Here is a 23,077-nt window from a genome sequence, read left to right on the forward strand (position 1 = left end):
TTTTCAACCCGCCAATGTACTCCAAATACAGTATGCACACGTCTCCCCAAGGCCAACAATTCATTCATTTGGCCTTCGCCGCGAGGTACTCCACGTCACCCACCTCCCTGAGCTTGTTGCCTTTGACAATCACCTGGTCCTCCATCTCGGTTTGGTACCGCTTCATCTTTTCCTGGTATTCAGGCAAGAAGGAACCAAGAATCCGGATGGCCAGAAGGGCCGCATTAGTGGAATTGTTGATGCCCACCGTGGCAGTTGGCACACCCCTCTGTACACGTGTCAGACTGGTTCGCGTAAACACAGAAACGAACGAGAAAACAAAAAGAACTCACCGGCATCTGCACAATACTCAACAAGCTATCCATCCCGTCCAAATGCGTCGCCTTGACAGGCACGCCAATCACAGGCAGTGGCGTCTCTGACGCCAGCATGCCGGGCAGGTGTGCCGCACCGCCCGCCGCGGCGATGATGGCCTTGATACCTCGGCTCGCAGCCTCGTCGGCCACCCGCATCATGTATTTGGGCGTGCGGTGCGCCGACGTGATGTCGAGCGCGAACGGCACGCCAAACTCCCGGAGTATGTCCAGGCCGGCTTTGAGGACCGGCAAGTCCGAGTCGGAGCCCATGGTGATGAGGACAAGGGGTGAGTCGGAGGAGGAGGCTGGTGCGGACTTCGGTTGGCTGACGGTGGGTTCCTGCTTAGGACGGAGGGTTTCGGCGGAGGCGGAGATGCGGTCGTGGCGGATTTTGTTGACAAGGTCAATGAGGGGCTTCGCCTTGACTTCAAGGTCTTGAATGGAGGAGTTACTAGTGAGGGTGATGTGGCCGATCTTGCGGCTAGGCTTAGAGGCTTTGTTGTAGAGGTGCAGGTAGACGTCCATGTCCTCATCGAGCGTGCTCCGAGCCAAGTCGGCTAGCTCGAGGTGGGCATCGGGAGTGGCACCGCCGAGAACGTTGAGCATGATGGATGAAGATACCCGGGGAATGAGCTTTTTGGGTATCGGTAGGTCAAGGACAGCATGAAGTTGCGCCTTGTACTGCGACATCTGGGGCACCGCCTCGATGGTGTAGTGGCCAGAGTTGTGAGGACGAGGCGCAACCTCGTTGACCATCAAAGAGTCTGTGCCGTGGTTAGTGAAGGCATAGAGAAGATAGGATGTCACTTTGACGCATACCATCTTGCAGGAGGAACATCTCCACAGCAAAGACACCTCGGCCCCATAGTGTGCCGATGACTTCAGTAGCTAGGTTTCTGGCGGCCTCGCAGACTGCATCTGAGACTCCCCTGGGCGGCATGAATACTTTGGTACAGATGCTGTCTTCGTGGATGGTCTCGACGGCCGGGTAGGCGACACAGCTCTTGAGCTTGCCGTTGCCGTCCTCAGTCCGAATGACCATGACAGCCAGCTCCTTGACAAAGGGAGCCCATTTCTCGGCATACAAGCTAAGTCCACCCAGGGCCTGGATGGCGGCTTCAAAGTCCGCCTCGCTGCTGACCTTGAAGTTGCCTCTCCCGTCGTAGCTGCCCTTCCGTGCCTTGAGCATGAGTGGGAGTCCAAATCTAGCGGCGGCCTGCTTGAGTGACTCGAGAGCTGCCGGCCCCGGTTCGATGGCGACCTGCTCAGCAATGGGAATGTTCTTGCCGCTGGCCCGGAAGTGCTCCTTTTGGAGGTACTTGTCCTGGATGAGACGGAGGGTCCGCCATGAGGGGTGGACGGGGGGCTTGTGAGTCTTGGTAGACCCATCGACCAGCTTCACCTCAACACCATTCTTCTCGATGTCCTCAAGCACCTCGGTCTCGACATGCTCAATTTCCACGGACAAAACGTCCGACTGGGCAGCAAGCTCCCGGATCCGAGAGGGGTCCTTGAAGGAGCCGGTGACATGTCGGTTGGTGTTGTGCGCCTGTTTGGCCGGGGAATTGTCCTCGTCAAGAATGGCGATGTCGATGCCCACGGGATTTGCTGCTTCGCACAACATGCGCCCCAGCTGCCCGCCACCAAGCAGGCCGATGACGGGGTTCCTGTTGTCCGTCATGTTGTCGTGACTTCCAATGGTTTTGTCTTCGTCTAATACCGGGCCAATCACTCGTCCTATTTGGTCATGCAAGTTTGTCACTCTGAATCGAGAGGAAAAGTTGGGAAAACGAAATCGGGTAATAAATGACTCTAAAATTTCGTACTCTGTAAGTTGCAGCGGGTTTAAGAGGCTTCAGCCAATTAGAGGGTTGGGAACGTGGAAATTCACAGCATTCTTCTTAAACCCCACTTTGTAACTCGGATGCTTGTCCCTTAATTCGCACGTCACCGTTACAGAACAGTTGGAGTAATCGCTTTCCGATTGCGAAAAACTAAATCTAGCAATGGTGTGGGAAAAAACACAAGTAGAAGCCCGGTAGCCGGTTTCAAACCGCCCTATGATGATGGTTGTCGCCGAATGCAACGAAACCAGCCTCTCTCAGGCCCCGACTCCGTCACTCTCTAAGAGCCCTTTCAGGAGCGTCTTCTCGATTATCGCTCGAGTATGCGCCAAAAGCAGCCAAAACGCCTCCGTGCCCGCGACGTTCCCACGTTCCAGCCCATAAAAAACATTACTACCCATGCCCTGATGTAACCCCTACTCCCAGACCCGCATCCCTTCCGCTCTTCATAACGGCTTTACTTGGTCCCGTTCGGCGGGGGGCCCGGAGGTGGGGCAAAATCGTTATCATTGCCGTGACGGTTGTCGTGCGGTGGTGGTCCCGGGGGTGGCGCATAGTCGGCCTCGGCACCGCGGTGGTAGGTGTTCTGTGGTTGTTGCAGCTGAATATCTTCTTGATTGCCGCCATAGTAACCATCTCCAGGGCCGTACTTGTACCCGCCTGGTGGCGGGGCACCTTGGCCTTGGGCTTCAGCCGAGTACTGCGGAGGCGGGGGATAGTAAGGAGGCGGCGCGGGTGCCATCCAGCCTGTTCCGTATAGCGGTTGCTGGCCCTGCCTTCTGCGACGACGCGAGTTGCGGCTGTTGCGAGGGCGCGAGTTAGTTAACTGCCTTTCTCAAATTGGTTTCAAAACCAATTGCGCGAGGGTCGGGGTGGGAGCGTACAAAAGACCGGCGAACACCAATAGAACGAAGACAATGGCAATGCCGGCGAAGACCCAGCGCCCCCACCAGTACCATCCGGAATAGGTGACGCAGCGTCCGTTCCAATCACGATATGCGCCGCTACCACAGCTATAAACATGCCCATATTAGCCAGTGCATTCGCAGAAACAATTCAGGTCGAACGTACCCATCGTCGCGCTTGGTCAGCTCGGCGAGCTGCTCAAGAAGAGGCGCCATGTTGAAAGTCGCAGGAATTAAGTTGACCGTTCAGAGCAGGGCCTGTTTTGGGGAAATGTTCAAGGAGAAATCGAGGTGGGGGTGATGTTGTTGTTGATTGGGGCAGTATGGGGTTGTAGGATTGTGGAAGAGAAAATATGGTTGAATGAAGATGGGCGGTTGCTGGGAAAGATATCATACGACAAAGCCAAGTGAGGGTGGGTGGTGACGTGCCATCATCGCAGTTTCAACACTGTGGAGCACAGGCGCAGTCAATGCGTTTCCCTCGGGTTTGAAGGCAGATGAACAGTGTGGTTTGTAGAACGCACGGTAGCGAAGGACGGCGTGGCACTTTGGTGGCTGAGCCTGGCGGAATTGTCATTCTTTGCGCCGCCTTCCCCAATGAGATCATTTGAGACGGGGCGCCAAGACACGGTTGGGACCTTGGGTTTTGCTGGGCAGGCTGGGCGAAAACAGTCGCTTGACTTTCCTCCCGCCCCGATCGGCTGACCGGCATTTTCTTGAGCGATCTTGGGGTTTCGGGATCCCGGCCGTTTGTCAACAGTGCGAAACCCGCACAGCGACAAAATTCGCGCTGATCTGACGAGGAGAATGGGGGCGCAGGCGCGCGGGAAGCCCTGCCACCTCGTTTACAGGCTTCGGCCGGCGAAGGGATGTCGAAATCAGGTGTATCCGTATTGCTGACATCCCGAACTTGCATGGCCACGAGGATCCATGACCGGCACAATACGCGTGGGGCTGGCAGTACGAAAACGTGGGTGGACTTCGTAGCTATGTCGTGAAGACAAGCACTGCCTCCTACATCCCTGGCCGTCATCAGCAGTCCAACTTTCAAAGCATCTTTCTTTCCCTTTTCGGATAAGAGCCGACACTTGGAAGATCAAACGCTCTGGATACCTTAAACTGGAAGAAACGATAATGCCTTGCAGATTTTACTTTGTGATACGCTCGACTTTAAGGCTGGAAGTGGAGGCCTCCTCCTGTGTATGATTTCCGATCCGGGTTAGGGTTGACCGAAGCTTCGACCATTAGAGACCCACTCAGGTGCAACCAAGCCACAATTGGAACTGTTCACTCGGCTGTAGCCACAGGACAGCCACGTGACTGTCGCTAGCCCCATCTTGATTTCCCCCTCCACACAAAAATTTGTAGCAAGGAGAAAATCCAAGCCGCGAACTAACAAACAGGAAGGTATCCCGCCATCACGTCAAAATGGCTACCACCCAGGCAGTTCAGGTGTTCGGCAAGAAGAAGAATGCCACAGGTACGAATTTTTGTTTCGAACAGAAAATATATCCATTCGACCGACTTCTAACACCTTCGCAGCCGTCGCGCGCTGCGTGGCCGGCAAGGGCCTGATCCGGGTCAACGGCAAGCCCCTCAAGCTCTTTGCCCCGGAAATCCTCCGGGCGAAGCTCTACGAGCCCGTCCTCATTCTCGGCACCGACAAGTTCGCCGAAGTCGATATCCGCGTCCGGGTCGCTGGTGGTGGTCACACTTCCCAGGTTTATGCGACGCGCCAGGCTGTACGTATCCCGGGGCACGCTGAGAGAGATATCGGGGGCAAGAATAAGTGTGCTAATACTTGACTTCACAGATTGCCAAGGCCATTGTTAGTACCCGGATCCGTCAGAGCTCGAAATACGAAGCGAAGAACTCGAATTGCTGACTTAGGGATTGTCTAGGTCTCCTACTACGCCAAGTACATCGACGAGCACTCGAAAAACCTCCTCAAGACCGCCCTCATCCAATTCGACCGTAGCCTCCTGGTGGCCGACCCGAGGCGTTGCGAGCCCAAGAAGTTTGGTGGAAAGGGTGCCCGTGCGCGGTTCCAGAAGTCGTACCGTTGAGTTCTTTTTTGGCCATGTTGGGAAGCGGGGGCTTGCGTGGACACGGATGGCGTTCGGCATTGCATTCATCAGCTACGAGTCGATATTGGCCGACGACGGCCCGCTGAGGTGCACATTAATGACGCCTCGGGGGATACGAATAAAGACTCGACTGTACCTGTCTCCCTCCCATTCCGACCCTCCTGGGGGTTTTCTTCGTGGATCGTGTGAAATTAGGAATGGGAACTGTTTTTTCCTCAGGTAGGAGGAGAGTGGTTGGGGCCGATAGAGCAACTTGAGTGTCCTGGTTTTGCCCGCGTTCAGAAGGGAATGCTACTTGGGTTTTCTCCACCATCGCCGCAAAACAGTGTATGTTCCATGGGGGTAATGCTGATGTCTAGGAAACGGTGGGATATCGACCGATTCTTTGGTGTCTTAGACTGGGCGATACTCGACAGCCAACAAGCCTTTGTCACCCCATGGTCATATTTAGCCATGCATGCGGCTCGCACCTGGGGTTAGTAGAGAGTTCTGCGTGGCTAGCTGAGTATGGGATGGGTATCATCCAAGACCCCGTTGCGGCTCCCGCTCACATGTGACGATATCTCGACCGCTTGCGGAGTTGTCAAGCGCCTTCCAGCTTTGCTTTCAACGGCCTTGCCGGACTATCTCCATATGTAGTGAACCGGTCCCGTTGACAGCCAGCTTTGTCCAGCTTGATTCTCATTTGCTTGCCTCCTTCACTCGCCAGAGAAACTGTCACAAGTAAGGGCAGGATGGCAACTGCACCAATTGCTAAACCCCGCTAAACCGAATGGGGAAATATTGTGTTCCATTTTCGTGTTCTGCTGGGAGCAATCTCAGCAATCTGAATATCACCGCATCTCTTCATCAGGGCTCGAGACGAGCTGAGTGATGAACAGTCTCAGGACATGACAAGGGATATAAACATACCCTAGGCAAGCCCCCGGAATATTCAGACTTGTTAAACACCAAAGGTGTGGGCGCGGTTCGACCGACAGACCGATGTGCCGCAGGGTCGCTCCATTCCTTTCTTTTCTTCATTCTTCTTGTTCCCCTCGACACTTCGTTTCGTGTGCTAAACGCCCGGGTACCCACCGAGCGCCTCAAGGGGTCTTGTCAACCCCGATGTGCTTGGTGCTTGCGTGAAAGAATGAAATGGATGGTGATGGGGGGACTGGCCCCTCCCCCCAAGCAAACCCGACAGCCAATGATACCTTCACACGTCAATCAATGGTCGAAAATGGTCCGTGTGTAAGTCTCCTCCCCTGGGCGCGCTGGCTGGGAGAATGGAACGAAGAGGGAATGAGCAAAAGACTGAAATAAATCTTCTCCCAGTTCTCTTGCTTGCAAACCTTGATCTTCTTTTCGTCGCATATCCTTTTCAAAGTTCGAATTTCTCCTCTGATTGAGTTTTGGCCTCAGCTTCGGGCGAGTGATGAGAAGCTGTTCATTGTCTTGCGCAGACCCGGACACACGAAGCAGCGCGCTCTCCCAAACCCATAATCTCGCCGGTTTTGGCGGGGTAGATCCAAGTGGTTGGCATCTCACGCTCACACAAACGGTCTGAGCTGGACCGAGTCTGAGGGAGAGTTATCTAAGACTCGCTTCCCCATTTCTCTTCTCTTTTCTGACTTCTCATATTTTCAAGTTTGGCTCACTTTTCTCCTAGAAATATCTCATCATTGTCATTATCCAACACTAGCGCTCTGCTAATTAAAAAAAAGGAGAGAGAGAAAAAAGACAAATTCATTTCGGCCGGATACATCAGACACTCCGCCGCTTCTTCCTTCGGCCTTTCACTCCCATTTATCGTCTCTTTTGATATAACGTATCCTAAAAGAATTGGTCCTTGGGAGAAGAAACACAAGACGCCGTCCTCCCCCACCCTTCCTCCAATATCCTCCTCCTCATCCCACATTGCTGCGAGCGGCAAGCGCCGCTTGTAGATAGATGCTGTTTAGCATACCCGGCCTTGCGGCTCCGATCTGAGTTCGTTGATATCGCGCCGAGATGCGATTCTGACCTGCTCCATTCTCCCTCTCTCACACACACCCATCTAATCTTGAGGAAGACCGTGGGTTTTGGAAACGTTGACTGCACGACAGGATTCCCTACCCGTCGAACAAAAAAGGGGGAAGGTGGAATAGACGATACCGAGAGGGAAGAATCGGCTGTGTGTCGGTAGTGGTCGTCGTCGGCCGATATCCGAACCTCTTTCCCCCCGGGGATTTGTGCCAACAAGGAAAGAAAGACAACATTTTAAGGAAACTAAGGGAAGCACAAAACGAAAACGGAACGCCCTGGCTACGCGACCTTCCAGAATTGATCCCGATATTCCCCGAACCCGCCACCAAAAATTGGGTATTCAGACACTCGATGACAAACCTCTCTCTATCCACGAACCAACGTCGTGGCGATAGCGGCTCGTTTATCGGTTAGCAAACTTCATCAGCCACTGAAGTACGGCCTCGAGATTTGTCTCCTCCTTGGCCGAGATGCCATAACACGAAACCTCGCGGTGGGCGATGTTCTTCAGATCCATGGCGTCGATCAGCTCATCAACCGACAACTTGTTGGGCAGGTCTGATTTATTGCCCAGCACAAGGAGCGGGATCCCTTCGAGGCTCGGCTGATTCATGAGCGCGTGTAGCTCTTCGCGGGCCATGGGGAGCAGGTTCAGATCGGCGATGTCGATAATGAAGACAATGGCGTTCACATTGCGGCAGTACCGCTCCCACATCGGCCGGAAGCGGGGTTGACCGCCCAAATCCCAGCATTTGAGTGTCACATGCCCCCGTTGCACTCGCTTCATATTGAAGCCAACGGTGGGTATCGAGCTACAGATAACAAGGAGGGTCAGCTGGGGTCGAGAAACCCCCAAATCGGTCGTGAAGTCTTGAGGGGGGCGGAAGTGTTGTGGAAAGGAAAGGGACGGGCTGCTGCTTACTCGATTGCGAATTCGCCGCCCTATTGACGAGGAAAAGTCGGTGTCAGTAATTCACGAGTCCCTCATCACTACGGAACGATTTCGTCGACCGACTCACCGAGAGCACGCGGAGGAGCGATGTTTTGCCAGCGTTCTGCAATCCGATCATGGTCACATCCATTTCCGTCGCCCTGCATTCAATTAGCCATTTACACACCAGACATCGTCGTGATGCACCACCTGTGAGATGCAGACCCGGCATTGCCCCGCAGCTAGGCGGCGCGGGGGAGGTGCATGACCGGCGCAAAACTTACCAAAATGTCCGCAGCAGCCAGTCGTACACTTTTCTGAAGAGTCCCGCCATGGTTGTTGGGGGTCAAATTTGTTGTCGTCGATGGAGATTTCAGAGGGGATTCGAAGGGTTTGGGGACCTGGCCAACTTGCGAGCGAAGATTGGGAAAAGTCGCGCAGGTTGGTGATTTCGCGGCGCCAGGGATTCGTAGTGCAAGTGCGTCTTCCGGGGCCGGGTCGATCGATAACTCGGTAGGTCGGAGAGAGAAGGTGACGGATGGGGCGGTGACAAGTCTCAGCTGAGAGAATCCTGGCTTTATAAGAAGATTCCGCGCTCTTTGCTTCAAGCCCGCAGACGGCGCTAAAAGCAAGATTACACCTTCGCGCGTGTTGACTCGATCAGGTGTTATTTCTTTGTAGACTCGTAAGAATAAATTAAGGAACCAAAATGAAGCAAAGCTGTTTGTGATCGGTGAAGGGAACCGGGGTTGAGTGTGGGCGGACGAGCAAGTGACCAGGCCCACCAATGTAAGGGGAGGTATGCCGCCAGGGAACACAAAAACCACCCTAGGTCGGGAAAGCGATCTCGTTGCGCGAGCTCAAGCTCTGGCCCGTGCCTCGATGCGCGGGAACAAAAATATGGATGAGTGTTGAGGCGGCAAGCGGGCGGCTAGCACTGGGGGAGAAGTTCTGGGCTGGAGCGCCGAGATGGGGTAGGGAGGGGGGGAAGGAATGTATGAAAGGAGGTTGTCGGCAAGGCGAGACGAGACGATCGGCTCCAGGTAGCATGAGGTGGTTCTCTGCGAGGGGTGCGGGCGGCTCAACACGTCCTAGGTTGCAGTCACAAAGTCAGTGCTGAGACCCAGGGTCAAGCGGCGGCTGCGGCTGCGCGTCAGGGGAGGCGGCGTCAAGTGCGTTGAAAAAGTCCTTTAAGATGGAAGGTCGCAAGAAAGAGCCGGTCCGGTGGCCAGGAGGGTTGTATTGTGCATCAGAGGGAAAACGGGAAACGGGAGCGCAAGGAAGGCTGGATCTGCAAGGAGCTGCTGCAGGACGTTGCCGCTGTGGATGCTGCAGGGACCTGGATGTTTTGTGCCCAAGCGGCCGAGCCGATCTGAGATGCCCCAAGGAATGTCGATGAGGGATACGATATATGTTGTGAGGTGTAGTTTCTATGCCCCTAGCCCTAGCGTTTTGGGAAGCCTCCAGAAAAACAGGAGAATCAGGCAGTCAAGACGCCTAACTTTATGGGAGTAAACCGGGAACTAACGTGAGTAAAATGGATAACGTAGAGGTAGGGAGACGGCTCCAGCCCGATTTCTCCGAGCCGACTGGGCATGGGAAGCTTCCACTACACCGGGCCCGGCTGAAGGGTGGGTCTTGTTCCTGCTGCTGTCGTTGCTGTGAGTTGTTTAGCCACGAATAGTGTCCGTTCAGAAAGCGGATGGAACTGGGGTGGTGGCCTTGCTATTTATCGGAGAATACATAGGACAAACGTCGTTTGATGCAATTGTGGTTGACGGGTTGGGGAAAGGACAGCAACCGGCCGCCAACAGCGGGGTCACTGGCCGTTGAACAGCGATTGGGCCATCCAGCTCTAAAGCCGAAGCTCTGGCCAAGGGTTCCCCACGTCAAGGAAACCAATGACCCACGCGAGGGCTTGAAGCGGGCGAAGAGACTCGATCGGTTCCCGGCGTGCCCCCAAAGGCAACTCAATTTGGGGCCAATGATGGATCCGGCAGCGTTGCAAAAGCAAGCGCCTCCGATTCCCCATAGCGGGCGCGGGATGTGTTGCAAATATCCAGATGCGGAGGTGGATGGGCAATTGTCAATCACTTTCAGTGCCCACGCCTCCGTGGGTGGGTGCCCAATGCGTTTTGCATGGGCCACAGTTCCGCTGAACAAGGGTCTCAAAGCCTAGCCCAGGGCAGCAAGGAGAATTTGGCTACCTACACTACGGATACATTTTACGAAACCATCATCCAAGATTTCCTTTGAGGCTGGGGTAGCTAAGGGGGGTATGCATATTGGCTCACTATACCCTAAACGCTCCTCGCCGGCCTGGGAAGCCCTGACGTTGACTACCTATATAAGCAGCAGCCGGCTGGTTGGTTGCTCGCGAGATCCATGAGTTGGTTTGGCTACCGGATTCGCGAGAGATTCGACTGGGCCTTAGTTGACCAAGGCTAAAACCCCGCAATGGCCGCAGCTGGGGAGGCCTGACCGGCTTCATCCATTGGAGAAGTGACAATCACAGGTCCCCAAGCATGCTAGTATGCAGCTCGAACGTCTGAGACCCCTCAACATACTAGCGTCATGACTCCTGGGCCGGGCTCTCCGGTGCACCTGTAAGCCAAGCCGTCTCCAGTTCGCGTTGACCTAGCAGTAAGTAATGTTGTGGGGTGGTCATTAAAAAACACAGCCTGAGAGAACGAGGGTTGCAAGCTTCACTCACAACATATTTGGGGTAGTTTGTTAAAATTTCTTCAAGATGTGGCCACCCGAGAAAGATATCCCACAGGTAGCTCCGCAAAAATTCTTTGGCTTGAAAAGGATATTGTGAACGGCGGGTGGGATGATGAGGAGAGCCTCGGTGCTCACCACCTTTTGCTTCATAGGTACAAACAGGGAGCGTACCGTGTGGACGTACCGACCCCACCGGGAGCGAAGCAGGGGTCACAGGGTGCAGGGGTCCCGGCCGATAAGCGATAAGGCGTAGAAAAAAAGTTCCCCAAACCGAATTCAACACCATTCATCAACCGGCAAGACACGGCGGTCTCCATGTTGTTTTGACTCGGGCAAAACCAAACTCCTCAAATTATGGGAGCGCAATAGACGAGTCACAAAATCCGATTAGGGCTTACTCCATTGCATCGGCTCAACACTGCGAACCTATCCTCACTACCCACACAAAGATGGCGCCGCAACGCACCAACACAACGTGGGACCACGAATACAACACACTTCGCCGTGAAAATCTCTTTCGAAACCCTCCAACAGACCAAACTGCATACCCCGCTCTCCAGCTCGCCGTCGACCCCCACATTGAATCCTTCAATGCCCTTTTCCGAAACGACGGCAAACCCGGCCTTCTCGATCATGCGCTCGCCGAAATAGGCACAAAAACATTTCTAGATGGCGACGAAAGAGCGGCACCCGCCGGGAAAAATAGGCTAACTATTCGGTATAAGAGTGTAACACTCCAGAAAGCCCAGGTGCCCCCATCCAACAAGTTCGCGAAAAGGCGAGAGATCTATCCTTCCGAGTGCCGAGAGCGACACGTTTCGTACCGAGGGAAGTTGACGGCTGTCCTGGAATACCGCATAAACGATGGCGAGCCTCAGGAGTTTGTTAGGGAATTGGGCCAGATGCCCATGATGGTCAAGGTATGGTATTATTGGTCGCCGACGGCCAGGCCGCGATATGTCGAGGTTGTTAACGTCCGCTCTACCGTAGTCAAACAAATGTTATCTCGAACACAACTCGCCAGCTCTCCTGGTACAGAGAAAGGAGGAGTCGGAAGAGCTGGGTGGGTATTTCATTGTCAACGGCATCGAAAAAATCATTCGTCTGCTCCTCGTCAACCGTCGAAACTTCCCGTTGGCTATCGTCCGCCCGAGTTTCACAAACCGCGGGGCCTCGTACACACCGTACGGCATTATAATGCGATCCGTTCGCCCAGACGAGACGTCCCAGACCAACGTTCTTCACTACCTCAACGACGGCAACGTTACATTCCGTTTTTCATGGAGAAAGAACGAGTATCTTGTGCCGGTCATGATGATTCTCAAGGCTCTCATCGAGACGAACGACCGTGAGATCTTCGAGGGACTGGTCGGTCCCCCGAACTCGAAGGGCATTGAGAATACCTTCCTGACGGACCGTGTCGAACTGCTCCTTCGCACTTATAAGACCTACGGCCTCTACACCAAAACCCAAACCCGAGCGTATCTGGGCGAGAAATTCAGGGTCGTCCTCGGCGTGCCAGATACGATGTCGGACTATGAGGTCGGCACGGAATTTCTCCGCCGGATTGTGCTTGTCAACCTTGGTTGTGTTGATGTTACCGAGGAACAGGATCTCGACAAATTCAAAATGCTGCTTTTCATGTGCCGGAAACTCTACGCGCTAGTCGCCGGTGACTGTGCCGTTGACAATCCTGACGCGGTTCAGAACCAGGAGATTCTGTTGGGGGGGTTCCTGTACGGCATGGTTCTCAAGGAACGACTTGATGAATTGCTATCTGTCTCACTCAGGGGTGCGCTGCGTGACTACTTGAGGAGAAATCCAACCACGGCTTTCACCTCATCCAATTTCGCAACCCAGTTCCCCACCGCCATCTTCAAGCGGACGAACGAAAACCTTGGGAACGCACTGGAGTACTTTTTATCTACGGGCAACCTTCAGAGTCCTTCGGGTCTCGACTTGCAACAAACCTCCGGTTTCACCGTGGTGGCTGAGAAGCTCAACTTTTTGCGTTTCATCAGTCACTTCCGCATGGTTCATCGTGGTAGCTTCTTCGCCCAGCTGAAAACTACAACAGTTCGGAAACTGCTTCCCGAGTCTTGGGGCTTCTTGTGCCCGGTCCACACCCCCGATGGATCACCTTGCGGGCTGCTGAATCACATGGCCCACAAGTGCAAAATTATGACCGATTCTGTGGATGCCTCGGCCGTTCCGGGCGTTGCTCTAGAACTAGGGGTAAACGACTACTCATCTGCGGCTACGAGCGAGAGCGTTGTGGTCATGCTTGACGGGCGTATCATCGGCTGGTGCACACCTGAGGCCGCCAAGGCAGTCGCTGACAGCCTGCGGCGCTGGAAGGTGGAGGGCGGCCATGGGATACCGATTCATCTAGAGATTGGGTACGTGCCCCCATCAAAGGGAGGGTCGTATCCCGGTATCTACATGTCCTCTCAGGCATCTAGGATGGTCCGGCCTGTCAAGTACTTGCCCTTGGGCAAAGAAGACTTTGTTGGTCCGCATGAGCAACCGTACATGTCGATCGCAGTGACGGACGGCGAAGTGATCCCGGGCGATTCCACGCATGTCGAGTTCGATCCGACAAATATCCTCTCGATCCTCGCCAACATGACGCCTTTCTCTGACTTCAACCAGTCGCCCCGTAACATGTATCAATGCCAGATGGGTAAACAAACAATGGGTACGCCAGGGACCGCCATCCGGCACCGAACGGACAACAAGATGTACCGAATTCAGACCGGTCAAACACCGATTGTGCGCGCCCCACTGCACAACACTTATGGTTTCGACAACTTCCCCAACGGCATGAACGCCGTGGTCGCCGTCATCTCGTACACCGGTTACGACATGGATGATGCCATGATCCTCAACAAGTCGGCGCATGAGCGAGGGTTTGGTCACGGCACAATATACAAGACCAAGAAGATTAGCCTCAAGGATGATTCGAGAATTCGGTCGTCCAAGACGGCTAACAAATTGTTTGGGTTTGCGCCTGGTAGTGTGGTCAGAGCGTCGGACCGCGAGATGGTCGACGAGGACGGGCTGCCTTACGTCGGTCGGCTAGTCCGGGAGGGAGACATCCTTTGCGCGTGGCACACTGTCTCGGCCGATTATAGTGGGCAGCTGCTCAACCGGGACGGCATCACACACTGGGAGCGGTACAAGGAGTCGGAAGATGCCTTCATCGAGGAGGTGCGTGTGATCGGCAGCGACTCGGGCAACGAACCCCTGCAGGTCATATCGATCAAGCTCCGCATCCCCAGATCCCCCATCATCGGTGACAAGTTCTCCTCCCGTCACGGCCAGAAGGGTGTTGCCTCACAAAAGTGGCCCGCTATTGACATGCCTTTCTCGGAGACTGGTATCCAGCCGGACGTCATCATTAACCCACACGCCTTCCCGTCCCGCATGACAATCGGTATGTTTGTCGAGTCCTTGGCTGGCAAGGCCGGCGCGCTACACGGCCTAGCACAGGACTCAACGCCATTCAAATTCAACGAGGAACATACGGCTGGGGACTATTTCGGACACCAGCTGATGAAAGCCGGGTACAACTACCACGGCAATGAGCCCATGTACTCGGGCATCACTGGCGAGGAATTCGCCTGCGACATTTACATCGGCGTGGTGTACTACCAGCGTCTGAGACACATGGTTAACGACAAGTACCAGGTCCGTACGACCGGCCCCGTGGTGCCGACGACGGGGCAACCCATCAAAGGTCGTAAGAAGGGTGGCGGTATCCGTGTGGGAGAAATGGAGCGTGACGCGCTGCTAGCGCACGGCACGGCGTTCTTACTTCAGGATCGTCTGCTGAACTGCTCCGATTACTCCAAATCGTGGATCTGCCGTGACTGTGGCTCGTTCCTGGCCGTACAGCCCACTGTGTCTCCCTTCATCGGCAAGCGCAAGCAGGTAGGCACTGTTCGCTGCCGCAACTGCGCGCAGCGCCTGGACCAAATCGAGGGGCTGGACTTGATGAAGTTGGACGGCGAGATCTGGGAGGACGGACAAGGAGTGCAATGGATCGGGGGTGAGAACACCACCATAGTAGTTGTGCCGGGCGCGCTCAAGTTCCTAGATGTGGAACTGGCCGCGATGGGTGTAAAGCTGAAATACCGCGTGGATAACAAGGATACGACGCGGAGAGGCCCGCTGAGGACGACGGCACCGAACGCGCTCCAGGGGTTGACGGCATCGGCATGACGGAAATAAGTACATTAGCATGTGATTGTGTAGTCTCATTTTCTGATGTTGAAAAAAAAAGTGAATACTCAAATATGCCTCCTTGTCTAGAGTTCTTTTTCATGTCTCGTCTCGGACTTGCCCGGCCTTATTGTCAGGGCCTGCGCCGCCCTCGAGATGACACACACACCGCCCAACATTTGATAAAGGGCCGCACTCTGCTATCGTCGGTAACACATGGCAAAAACAACACCAAGACATGGACTGTATTGAACATGGCTCAGCCCCTTTTCTACCGTTGCGTGAGACACGCTCTGCCTTGTCTCGAAGCCGGCCATGGGGAGAGTAAGATCGAAAGGAAGACATTGGAAACCATGAATAGTATGCTGGGGAAACACGAGGGAAATGAGCGGTTGCTGCAGTGGACCGGACACACAAACAAACAATGCAACCTGTGGCCTTGCAGTCAACGGTACAAGTATAAAGCTCCTGTGCCCGTCCATGGTTTGTCGTTGACTTGGACGTCGCTGGCATCGAAATCCTCAGCAGCCAAGTTCAGAAACGACAACCTCGGATCGCGGCGGCAGTTAGTTTATGATTCTGTCAAAATTCCCAACAACACAATTCTCGACCGCCTCTTTCTAAGACTTCCTACGCCCCTTGGACGAAGTTGATAACCATTGCCCCCGGGCAGAGCAGGAAAGAGCGTTCCTGAATCGGCCGGTAAGTTCCACAGCGCAACATCTCGGATCACCTCTTGCCTTTTTATCACACCCCGATCGCACATTCCCATCACAGACAGGAAAAGACCTCCAAATTCGGCCAAATGTCGGGTTCCTCTGGAATACCTACCAAAGCTTTCCTTTGGCTCTGGTACTCCCGTACGACTTCTACGCTCAAGGGGGAAGGGCCTTGGCGCGTACCCGGCCCTAAATTTGCCTTTCATCCGTCTATGAGGCCATCCCCCTTTTGAGACCATGGGCGGCGGGTGGCGTGATTTTTTGTCGCATGCCATGTTGACAAGTTTCCGTCTAGCTGCAGACTTTCCCCCGGCAATTCGTTTACCTTCTACATACGCCAGTCAGAACTCTTGCCTAGGAAATAAAAGCTCATCCAGGTCTCGAATACGACACACATATGTGAAGGGAAATTATCCCCCGACCAAGGACTCAGCCCTCGAAAACATCATCCAAGGTACTCCTGAATTGAAAGACTACCACCAACTATGACACGCTTCGGCTTCTCCCTTCTCCTTTCATTGGTCTGCCTCACCAACATCCTGGTCTTGGCCACACATTATCCTACCTACGACTATGGCCCCAATATGAAGAAACGGATCAGGCGCGAGCTCGATCGTCGTTCGCCCATAGTGCTCCGAGACAAGACCGGCGGCGATATCCAGGTGCGCCAGGAAATCCGTCAGCTCGAGAAGGACAAGGATGTATGGACACTCTATATCCTGGGCTTGAGCATGATGCAGTACACAGACCAGACGTCTCCGACTTCGTATTATGGGCTTGCTGGTTAGTTTATCATTTGTGTTTCTCAAACATGACACAGGAATTGAAGTTGCTAACACAAGGTTCTCGCTTGTCTCAGGGATACACGGGATGCCTCACCAGAGCTGGGGCGGCGTGCAACCTGTCGCAGGCAACGAGGACACGGGCTACTGCACCCATTCCTCGGTTCTGTTTCCTGCCTGGCACCGGCCATACATGGCTCTGTACGAGGTAACGTCCAGCCGCACTCTTATTGTTCTTGTCACAGGGTTGGCAAAGCCGCAAACCCCCGACAGTATCGGAGTGTGTGTTTGTGTGTTTGTGATATGTTGCTAATTTTATCGTTGTGTAGCAAGTTCTCCAAGACCTGACTCTGATGATCGCAACGTTTTGGCCAGAGGATCAACGGCCGCGATATGAGGCCGCTGCCCGTAGATTTAGACACCCTTATTGGGACTGGGCACTTGCTCCCCTTTCGGGGGAGAGCGTTCTCCCCAAAAGCATCGGGGGTAGTCCATACATCGACATTGATGGGCCGAGTGGTGTCCAGAGGATTTCAAACCCGCTGTTCAGCTATAGCTTCAAGCCCCTTGATAAGGCAGCTTTCAGTTCCGGTCCTGTGAGTTTGGTCTGTCACTTGTATTAGGACACCCTGGGCTAAGCTAATGAAATGTCAACAGTGGAATTCCTGGGTTCGGACCTTAAGAAGCCCGTCAAGTAATGGTCCGGATGCGCAGTCGAATAATTCGGCGGTGGCTAAGAACCTCGACCAAAACCGTGCTTCCATAGCCCAGCGGCTCTACACGTTGTTCTCGAGCAGTGATAACTACACCACGTTCAGCAACAACGCAGCAAGCGGCAACTCAATCGAAGCGCTGCATGACAGCATCCATACCCTAGTCGGCGGGTTAGGGCCTAGTTGGCCATCACCCCAGCCCGGACATATGGCTTACACACAATGGGCCGGCTTTGACCCCATTTTCTTCCTGCATCACTGCATGGTCGACCGTATCTTCGCTCTCTGGCAAGCGATCCACCCTAACCAATGGGTTGTTCCTTCCCAAGCCCTCCTCAATTCTTACACCACCCGCCGAGGCCAGGAGGTTAACGGTCAAACACCTCTTACCCCATTTTATAAACACGAGAATGGTACTTTCTGGACTGCTGATGGTATTCGCGACCACACCAAACTTGGATACACCTACGCCGAGCTACTGCGAAGGTCCAGTGACACCGTATTGAATTCGGAGCTGGCGGCTGAAGGGGCGGGACAATCCCAATCTGTCAAACATGCCGTGAATCAATTGTATGGTGGCTCCAGCCCGGCTAGCCGTTTCCTCGTGGGCCTCAGTGCCGAGGGTGGTGCCAATGGTGCCAAAACAGGCCACAAGGTCCCCCATCTTTCCTCCATTGAATCCAAAATCTTCTTTGGAGCGAACAGCGACCAATATCACGAGTGGCACGTCCTTATTCGCGCCAAACCGCAGACCCCAAACGGAACCGACGTCTCGGCGGTAGCTCTCTTTCTAGGAACTGACGATATACCCGCCGAGCGGAGCGACTGGGCCACAGCTCCTAGTTATGTTGGCTCGACGGTCATGTTCGTCCCCGCCACAACGGACACAGGTCCAGCGCGGATGATGGTCGATTTCCCTGTATCGGGCTCCATCCCGTTGACAGAGATATTGGTCGAGAAGGTCATTGAGGGCCAGCTGGAAGGTTTGGCGCCAAAGTATGTCGTACCGTATTTGAATGCACAGCTGAAGAGGGTGGTGCTGGGTCCCAAGGGGGATGTGGTGGCGGGCGAGCAAGACAAGTGTGTGGAAGGGATGCAGATTCGTGTCGTCAGTTCGGAGGTGGAGGCGCCGTGGAGTGACGAGGAACTCCCACAGTGGGGGGAACAGCAGGTTGGGTTGGAGTTGTGTTAAAGTAGGAAATGGTAACGGTGATGGGATATGATGCTAATGGTTATGACGTGAGGAGGATCATGATTAATCCGAGGGATGTGGAATTGTCCATGAATTGGTTTCTTCTTGGTTTGGCGGGAGGTCATAGGGATACAGGTCAGGTCAGGTTGTGTTCTGTTTTGTTTATTTGTTGTCAGATATTACGATGCGGTTTCTGTATGGTTTTGATTCTCCTGATTTTCTATTTGTTATGTGACCCGGAATAAGGGAGTTAATCAGTCGATATTTGGTCGGCCATGGCTGGTTAGTAGGGCTCCCTGTTTTCAATTTGATGTTCCCATTCAAGTGATGCGGGCCAATTTGTTGGATGGGGTTTTTCAACAATGATCAAATCTCGTGATTCCTTCCCACTCTCTGAGACTCAAGCTTTAATTTTGATTCAGTCTAATGTGCTGATTTTTACTTACGAGTCACCAAGCACACTAGGATAATACTATCGACAGCTTAGCTGTACGACTCTTAAGGGACTAATTAATTATGTAATGAAGGTTTGATTTTTTATATTCGAGTCGGGGAGCCAGTTTGTCATTATTGCAACTATTGAATCGATATTAACATGTCTTTGCTTCCTGCGTCCGTAGCAAAATTACTCGGCATATAATGGGCTCGTTTTGAACAAGTTGTAGTTAATTAACTAGCTAAAAAAGGAAGACAGAACCTTCAAGCTCGTTACCGCGCGCGATAGGCTCTCAATTCTAATTTTCATTCCCTGATCAGCTTAATGGAGTGCACCATACCAAGCAAGCTGGTGGTAATCAGAAAGGATCACGATGCCAAACACCACGTGAATTCGAATAGATGCCCCCCGAAGGAGTTGACCTTCCAACAGCCCCCAACAAAGGAGAAATATATTCCGTCTCATCATCACCAATATCATACGACCTCGCCCTACCACCCAGAACCTCCCTCGTGAAGTGAGGCGCTACGTTTAACAGCACGTGGAAGTACACAAACATATTTGTTTCCCTATGGGGGTTAGGGGAGTGGTGAACGCGATGAAAATGGCTTCACGCCTCAAATATAAAAGATCTCTTCCCCGAGCACTTTCAACCTGGAAAGTAACTATCACGATACAACAGCTCCAAACAACACAACATTCGACCTTGGGCGTGGTTATTGTGGTCACGGTCCAACTAAGAGTATCCTTATACAGCCACCCACTAATATCAAACACACACGAACAACAACCTCGAAGCCCAAGGAGTCACAAGTCACCATGTGCCAGCATCGAATAATGGAATGCGCCTGCGGTAACCAGCTGCCCGAACCCACCATTGCCTGTTGCGCAACCTACCTCAGCTTCGGGAGATGCCCAGGTATCCATGGGTGGGCGCAGAGCCCGTGGGTAGCAGCAGACATATGTGAAAGTTGCTCGGATGTGTTGTCGGAGGCGGTCAGGAGAGACAACGAGAGGGCGAAGAAGGAGAGGGCAGCGGAAAACCGGAAGAAAAAGAAGGAGGAAGCTGCGGAGCGGAAGAGGGAAAAGAATGAGAGGAAGAAGCGGGAAAAAGAAAAGAAGAAGGAGCTGAAGCTGATCAGGGACAAGGTTGAGAGGAAGGTAGCAAAGGAGGCGGCCAAGCAGGAACAGAGGGAGGAGAAGGAGAGGAGGAAGCAGGAGAAAAAGGCCAAGCAGGAAAAGAAGAAACAGGATAAGAAGGCGAGGGAGCTGTTGTGGAAAGAGGAGAAAGCAGCGATAAAGGCAATGAGGGAAGGAGACAGGTTGATTTGATTGAAACACCCTTTTTCCTCCCCACAAAGCCTTTTAGCATAATCGAGATCGGCCGGCGGGTGAGCACTCGGGCCCTCGTTACAAGGGGGGGCATTGAGGTTGAGAGCAACGGATAGGGGTAAGAGTCTAGCATCCGTATACGGAGGCAGACGGTAATAATTCGGAAGCACCAAGCAAATCTGATGGGTCGTTTCACCGGTGAGATTTGTGTATATATCCAATTCGCAGGGAGGTGAACTGCAGTGAGCCCACATAAACCCCATGATTACCTAGGTTCCCATCCTCGAATCTAAACGCCCAGTGTGTATGTTCCCCAAGACCCGACGCCTGTATGTAGCGAGTGACCAGAAGAGGAGAAGAGAGACCATAAGAAGCAGTTGCCCAAAAAGTACAGACGCCGAGAACCATGGAAAACAAACGCAAAAAAAAAAGAGAACATGAATGAGTTGATGTTAATGCAACACCGAGTTGACGCCCGCATTCCTCCAAGTCCAATCCTAATTCAGAATCCAAAACCAAAAAATCTCAGGTCGCTGCTCCATGCCGTTGAATATGCAGCCCCACACAGAACATGTCCTAGGTGGGTACATACACCGTCCTTAACCCTTTTACTCGGTTGGGAGCAACTGTTTTGGTAATACTCCTTGGCTCGAGATATGGCTCGAACTGCTGCCAATCACCGTCTGGCTATCACCATCGGTCGTCGGGTCATACTCGAGGTCTCGGCTGGATCGCCCCGCGGCGGCCATCGCGGGTTTTGGGTTCCGAGTTTCTAATCGCACACGCGGATCCCGGCTGGGGCGCGAACCGGCACGCTTCCGCTCACGGTCGTCTTCGCCTTCGTCGCTCTCCACCTCGCTTTCATCGCTCTCATCGCTCCCCGACACAGGCAGCTCCTCGTACGCAACCGGGCGGCCCGGCCCCGCAGGCCCCAGAGCACCACCGCTTCCGCCTAGACCGGCATCGCCTTCCTCGTCCTTCTTCTTGATGTAGGAATCAATGATGTAGTACTGCAGGGCGTTCATGATGAGCGGGAACAGGAGCATGACAAAGATGATCTGTAGCTTCTCGTTGCCCTCGGTCCAACCCAGGGCCCAGTCGCCGACTCGTGGTAGCCACGGCAGCATCATGAACATGATGAGCACGACAACTTTCATGCCCATCAGCCCACCAAAGTAGATGAAGCTCTGTTTGAGCCACCACCAAGCGTTGGGCGGGGTGCCGTAGTTTCCGCTTTGTATTGACTCTGGCGGGCTGCCAAACGGTGTGATGGCCACGAGGCGGGTAAGGAGACGCACAATGACGATGAGAATCGGGATACCAATGGTGGTCTAGTTGTCATGGTTAGTGCTTCCTCTCTTGCCGTGGATGAGTCAGTGGGGAGGACACCACGGAAAAATAAACTCACATCGATCGCCAAATTCAACAAATAAAACGAACATGGGTTCGGCACATACGTCCCATCCCCTTGCGCGCTCTCTCCTGCTCCGCTTCCACTCATCCCCTCCACCTCCCTCGCAGCAAGCCCAGCCATAGCCAACACCCCAACAGCCCTCCTAACAACCTCCCTTCCCATCCGCTGCCCTGTCCCCGCAACAACAGCCGCCGCGGCGCCATGGGCATTGGCGACCTCGATGCTGACCTTCCCACTCGTCAACATGCTCATAAACACATTCGCGCCGTGCACCAGCGCGCTACCAAAGACCTGCTTGGAGGCGTCAAAGAACCAAATCTTCACCGGCCGTTGCGGGCGCTCGCGCCAGCGCTTGTATACGAGTGAAAGCAGCGCGAGTGCGCCGAGGGCGAGCTGCACGATGATCGCGAAGGGCCCCAGGAGACTGCACTCGCCGGGTGTTGGGTGGCCGGAGGTCGGAGAGCCGGTGGTGGTTGCGGCGGGAGGGGGGGAGACGGTAGATTGGGAGAGCGCGGTGGCCGCCGCGGCGGTTGCGGTTGTGAAAGCTGCGGGTATCATGATGGTTGGGTTGAGGGGTGGTCGGGAGGATGTATTGTTTGGTGTGTGGCGCGTGAGCGGGTAAGAGGTATGTATGTACCGCGGTAGATTTGTTGGGTGGCAACGGCGAGGTTGTTCACTCCCGAGTCAACAACGACTGTCGTGGGATTGCGATCAGGAGGAGCGATAAGTTACCGTCGTCCTTAAGAATCGCCGTCGCCGCTGTCGTCGTGGTGGGGAGTGTTGCGCAGGCTCAATGCTGCTATCGCTGGGAGGGCTGGTACTTCGACATCTGGGAATGCGGGGAGGATCAATAGACTTGGCGATCGATCGGCTTCGGCGATGACGGCGACTACGAGAGGTCGGAGAGTTTCGCTCGCTCAAGGAAGTTAAGTATGTTTTTTCTCCGGTTCGCCTCGTGTCTGGCCGAGCTTCTTGTCTTGCGAATGCTAATTGGAGAATGGAGGAAATGGGAAAGGAAAGGGGGGGCTGAGTCCGTCCGCAGTTCGTCGTGGTTGTGGTTAGCAGCTGTTTCACCCAACTCGAGCCAGGGTTGCCTGCTTATTAGCTGGGAAGGGTGGTCGGCGTTAGTTGGTTCGGTAATTCGAGAGCAGCGCTGCTTTTTTTGCACAAATTGCCAAGCTTGTTTGTCTTCTTTTGTTTGATTTCCTTTTGGTCACGTCTCCGAGCGAAGCCTCGAAAATGGACGAAATAGTAAAAAAATCCCCGAAGGTTTGACGGCTGTGGAATATCGAAAGGCAAAGGTTGCACCAAGTGGACGGGGACAGGCACGGAATAAGTGGTGGGCGATGCCTCGAGTAAGACGGTGCGGAGGAAGACCCCCGGGCCCAGCGAGCCAAGCGGGCAGCTTGGA

The 23,077-nt window shown here is 53.9% G+C and overlaps 7 protein-coding genes across 7 annotated transcripts; 3 read left to right on the plus strand and 4 right to left on the minus strand.

Annotated features, from left to right (window-relative positions):
* Window positions 1-64: 64 nt before the first annotated feature.
* C8A04DRAFT_30815 (uncharacterized protein) lies at window positions 65-2,037 on the minus strand (the record flags this gene model as incomplete). Its single annotated transcript, XM_062781534.1, has 3 exons — window positions 65-268; window positions 333-1,120; window positions 1,176-2,037. 3 exons carry the CDS (start codon window positions 2,035-2,037, stop codon window positions 65-67), a joined length of 1,854 nt encoding a protein of 617 aa, XP_062634946.1.
* A 620-nt stretch (window positions 2,038-2,657) lies between these two features.
* Window positions 2,658-3,321, minus strand: C8A04DRAFT_13939 (chitin synthesis regulation, resistance to congo red-domain-containing protein; the record flags this gene model as incomplete). Its single annotated transcript, XM_062777904.1, has 3 exons — window positions 2,658-3,000; window positions 3,085-3,213; window positions 3,272-3,321. The coding sequence occupies 3 exons, from the start codon at window positions 3,319-3,321 to the stop codon at window positions 2,658-2,660; spliced, it is 522 nt and encodes a 173-aa protein (XP_062634947.1).
* Window positions 3,322-4,533: 1,212 nt separating this feature from the next.
* Window positions 4,534-5,171, plus strand: C8A04DRAFT_38971 (ribosomal protein S5 domain 2-type protein; the record flags this gene model as incomplete). Its single annotated transcript, XM_062784406.1, has 4 exons — window positions 4,534-4,585; window positions 4,648-4,847; window positions 4,919-4,933; window positions 5,007-5,171. 4 exons carry the CDS (start codon window positions 4,534-4,536, stop codon window positions 5,169-5,171), a joined length of 432 nt encoding a protein of 143 aa, XP_062634948.1.
* Window positions 5,172-7,602: 2,431 nt separating this feature from the next.
* Window positions 7,603-8,464, minus strand: C8A04DRAFT_30818 (P-loop containing nucleoside triphosphate hydrolase protein; the record flags this gene model as incomplete). The annotated part of the gene is made up of 4 exons (XM_062781535.1): window positions 7,603-8,011; window positions 8,122-8,141; window positions 8,219-8,291; window positions 8,415-8,464. 4 exons carry the CDS (start codon window positions 8,462-8,464, stop codon window positions 7,603-7,605), a joined length of 552 nt encoding a protein of 183 aa, XP_062634949.1.
* A 2,839-nt stretch (window positions 8,465-11,303) lies between these two features.
* Window positions 11,304-15,078, plus strand: C8A04DRAFT_30819 (uncharacterized protein; the record flags this gene model as incomplete). Its single annotated transcript, XM_062781536.1, has 2 exons — window positions 11,304-11,774; window positions 11,845-15,078. 2 exons carry the CDS (start codon window positions 11,304-11,306, stop codon window positions 15,076-15,078), a joined length of 3,705 nt encoding a protein of 1,234 aa, XP_062634950.1.
* Window positions 15,079-16,282: 1,204 nt separating this feature from the next.
* C8A04DRAFT_13942 (uncharacterized protein) lies at window positions 16,283-18,484 on the plus strand (the record flags this gene model as incomplete). The annotated part of the gene is made up of 4 exons (XM_062777905.1): window positions 16,283-16,580; window positions 16,657-16,787; window positions 16,909-17,175; window positions 17,237-18,484. 4 exons carry the CDS (start codon window positions 16,283-16,285, stop codon window positions 18,482-18,484), a joined length of 1,944 nt encoding a protein of 647 aa, XP_062634951.1.
* Window positions 18,485-20,860: 2,376 nt separating this feature from the next.
* On the minus strand, window positions 20,861-22,224 carry C8A04DRAFT_13946 (vacuolar membrane protein-domain-containing protein; the record flags this gene model as incomplete). Its single annotated transcript, XM_062777906.1, has 3 exons — window positions 20,861-21,583; window positions 21,661-21,762; window positions 21,850-22,224. 3 exons carry the CDS (start codon window positions 22,222-22,224, stop codon window positions 20,861-20,863), a joined length of 1,200 nt encoding a protein of 399 aa, XP_062634952.1.
* Window positions 22,225-23,077: the final 853 nt, after the last annotated feature.

Source organism: Dichotomopilus funicola, assembly GCF_033296635.1.
Source record: "Dichotomopilus funicola strain CBS 141.50 unplaced genomic scaffold C8A04scaffold_56, whole genome shotgun sequence".
Taxonomy (NCBI): domain Eukaryota; kingdom Fungi; phylum Ascomycota; class Sordariomycetes; order Sordariales; family Chaetomiaceae; genus Dichotomopilus; species Dichotomopilus funicola.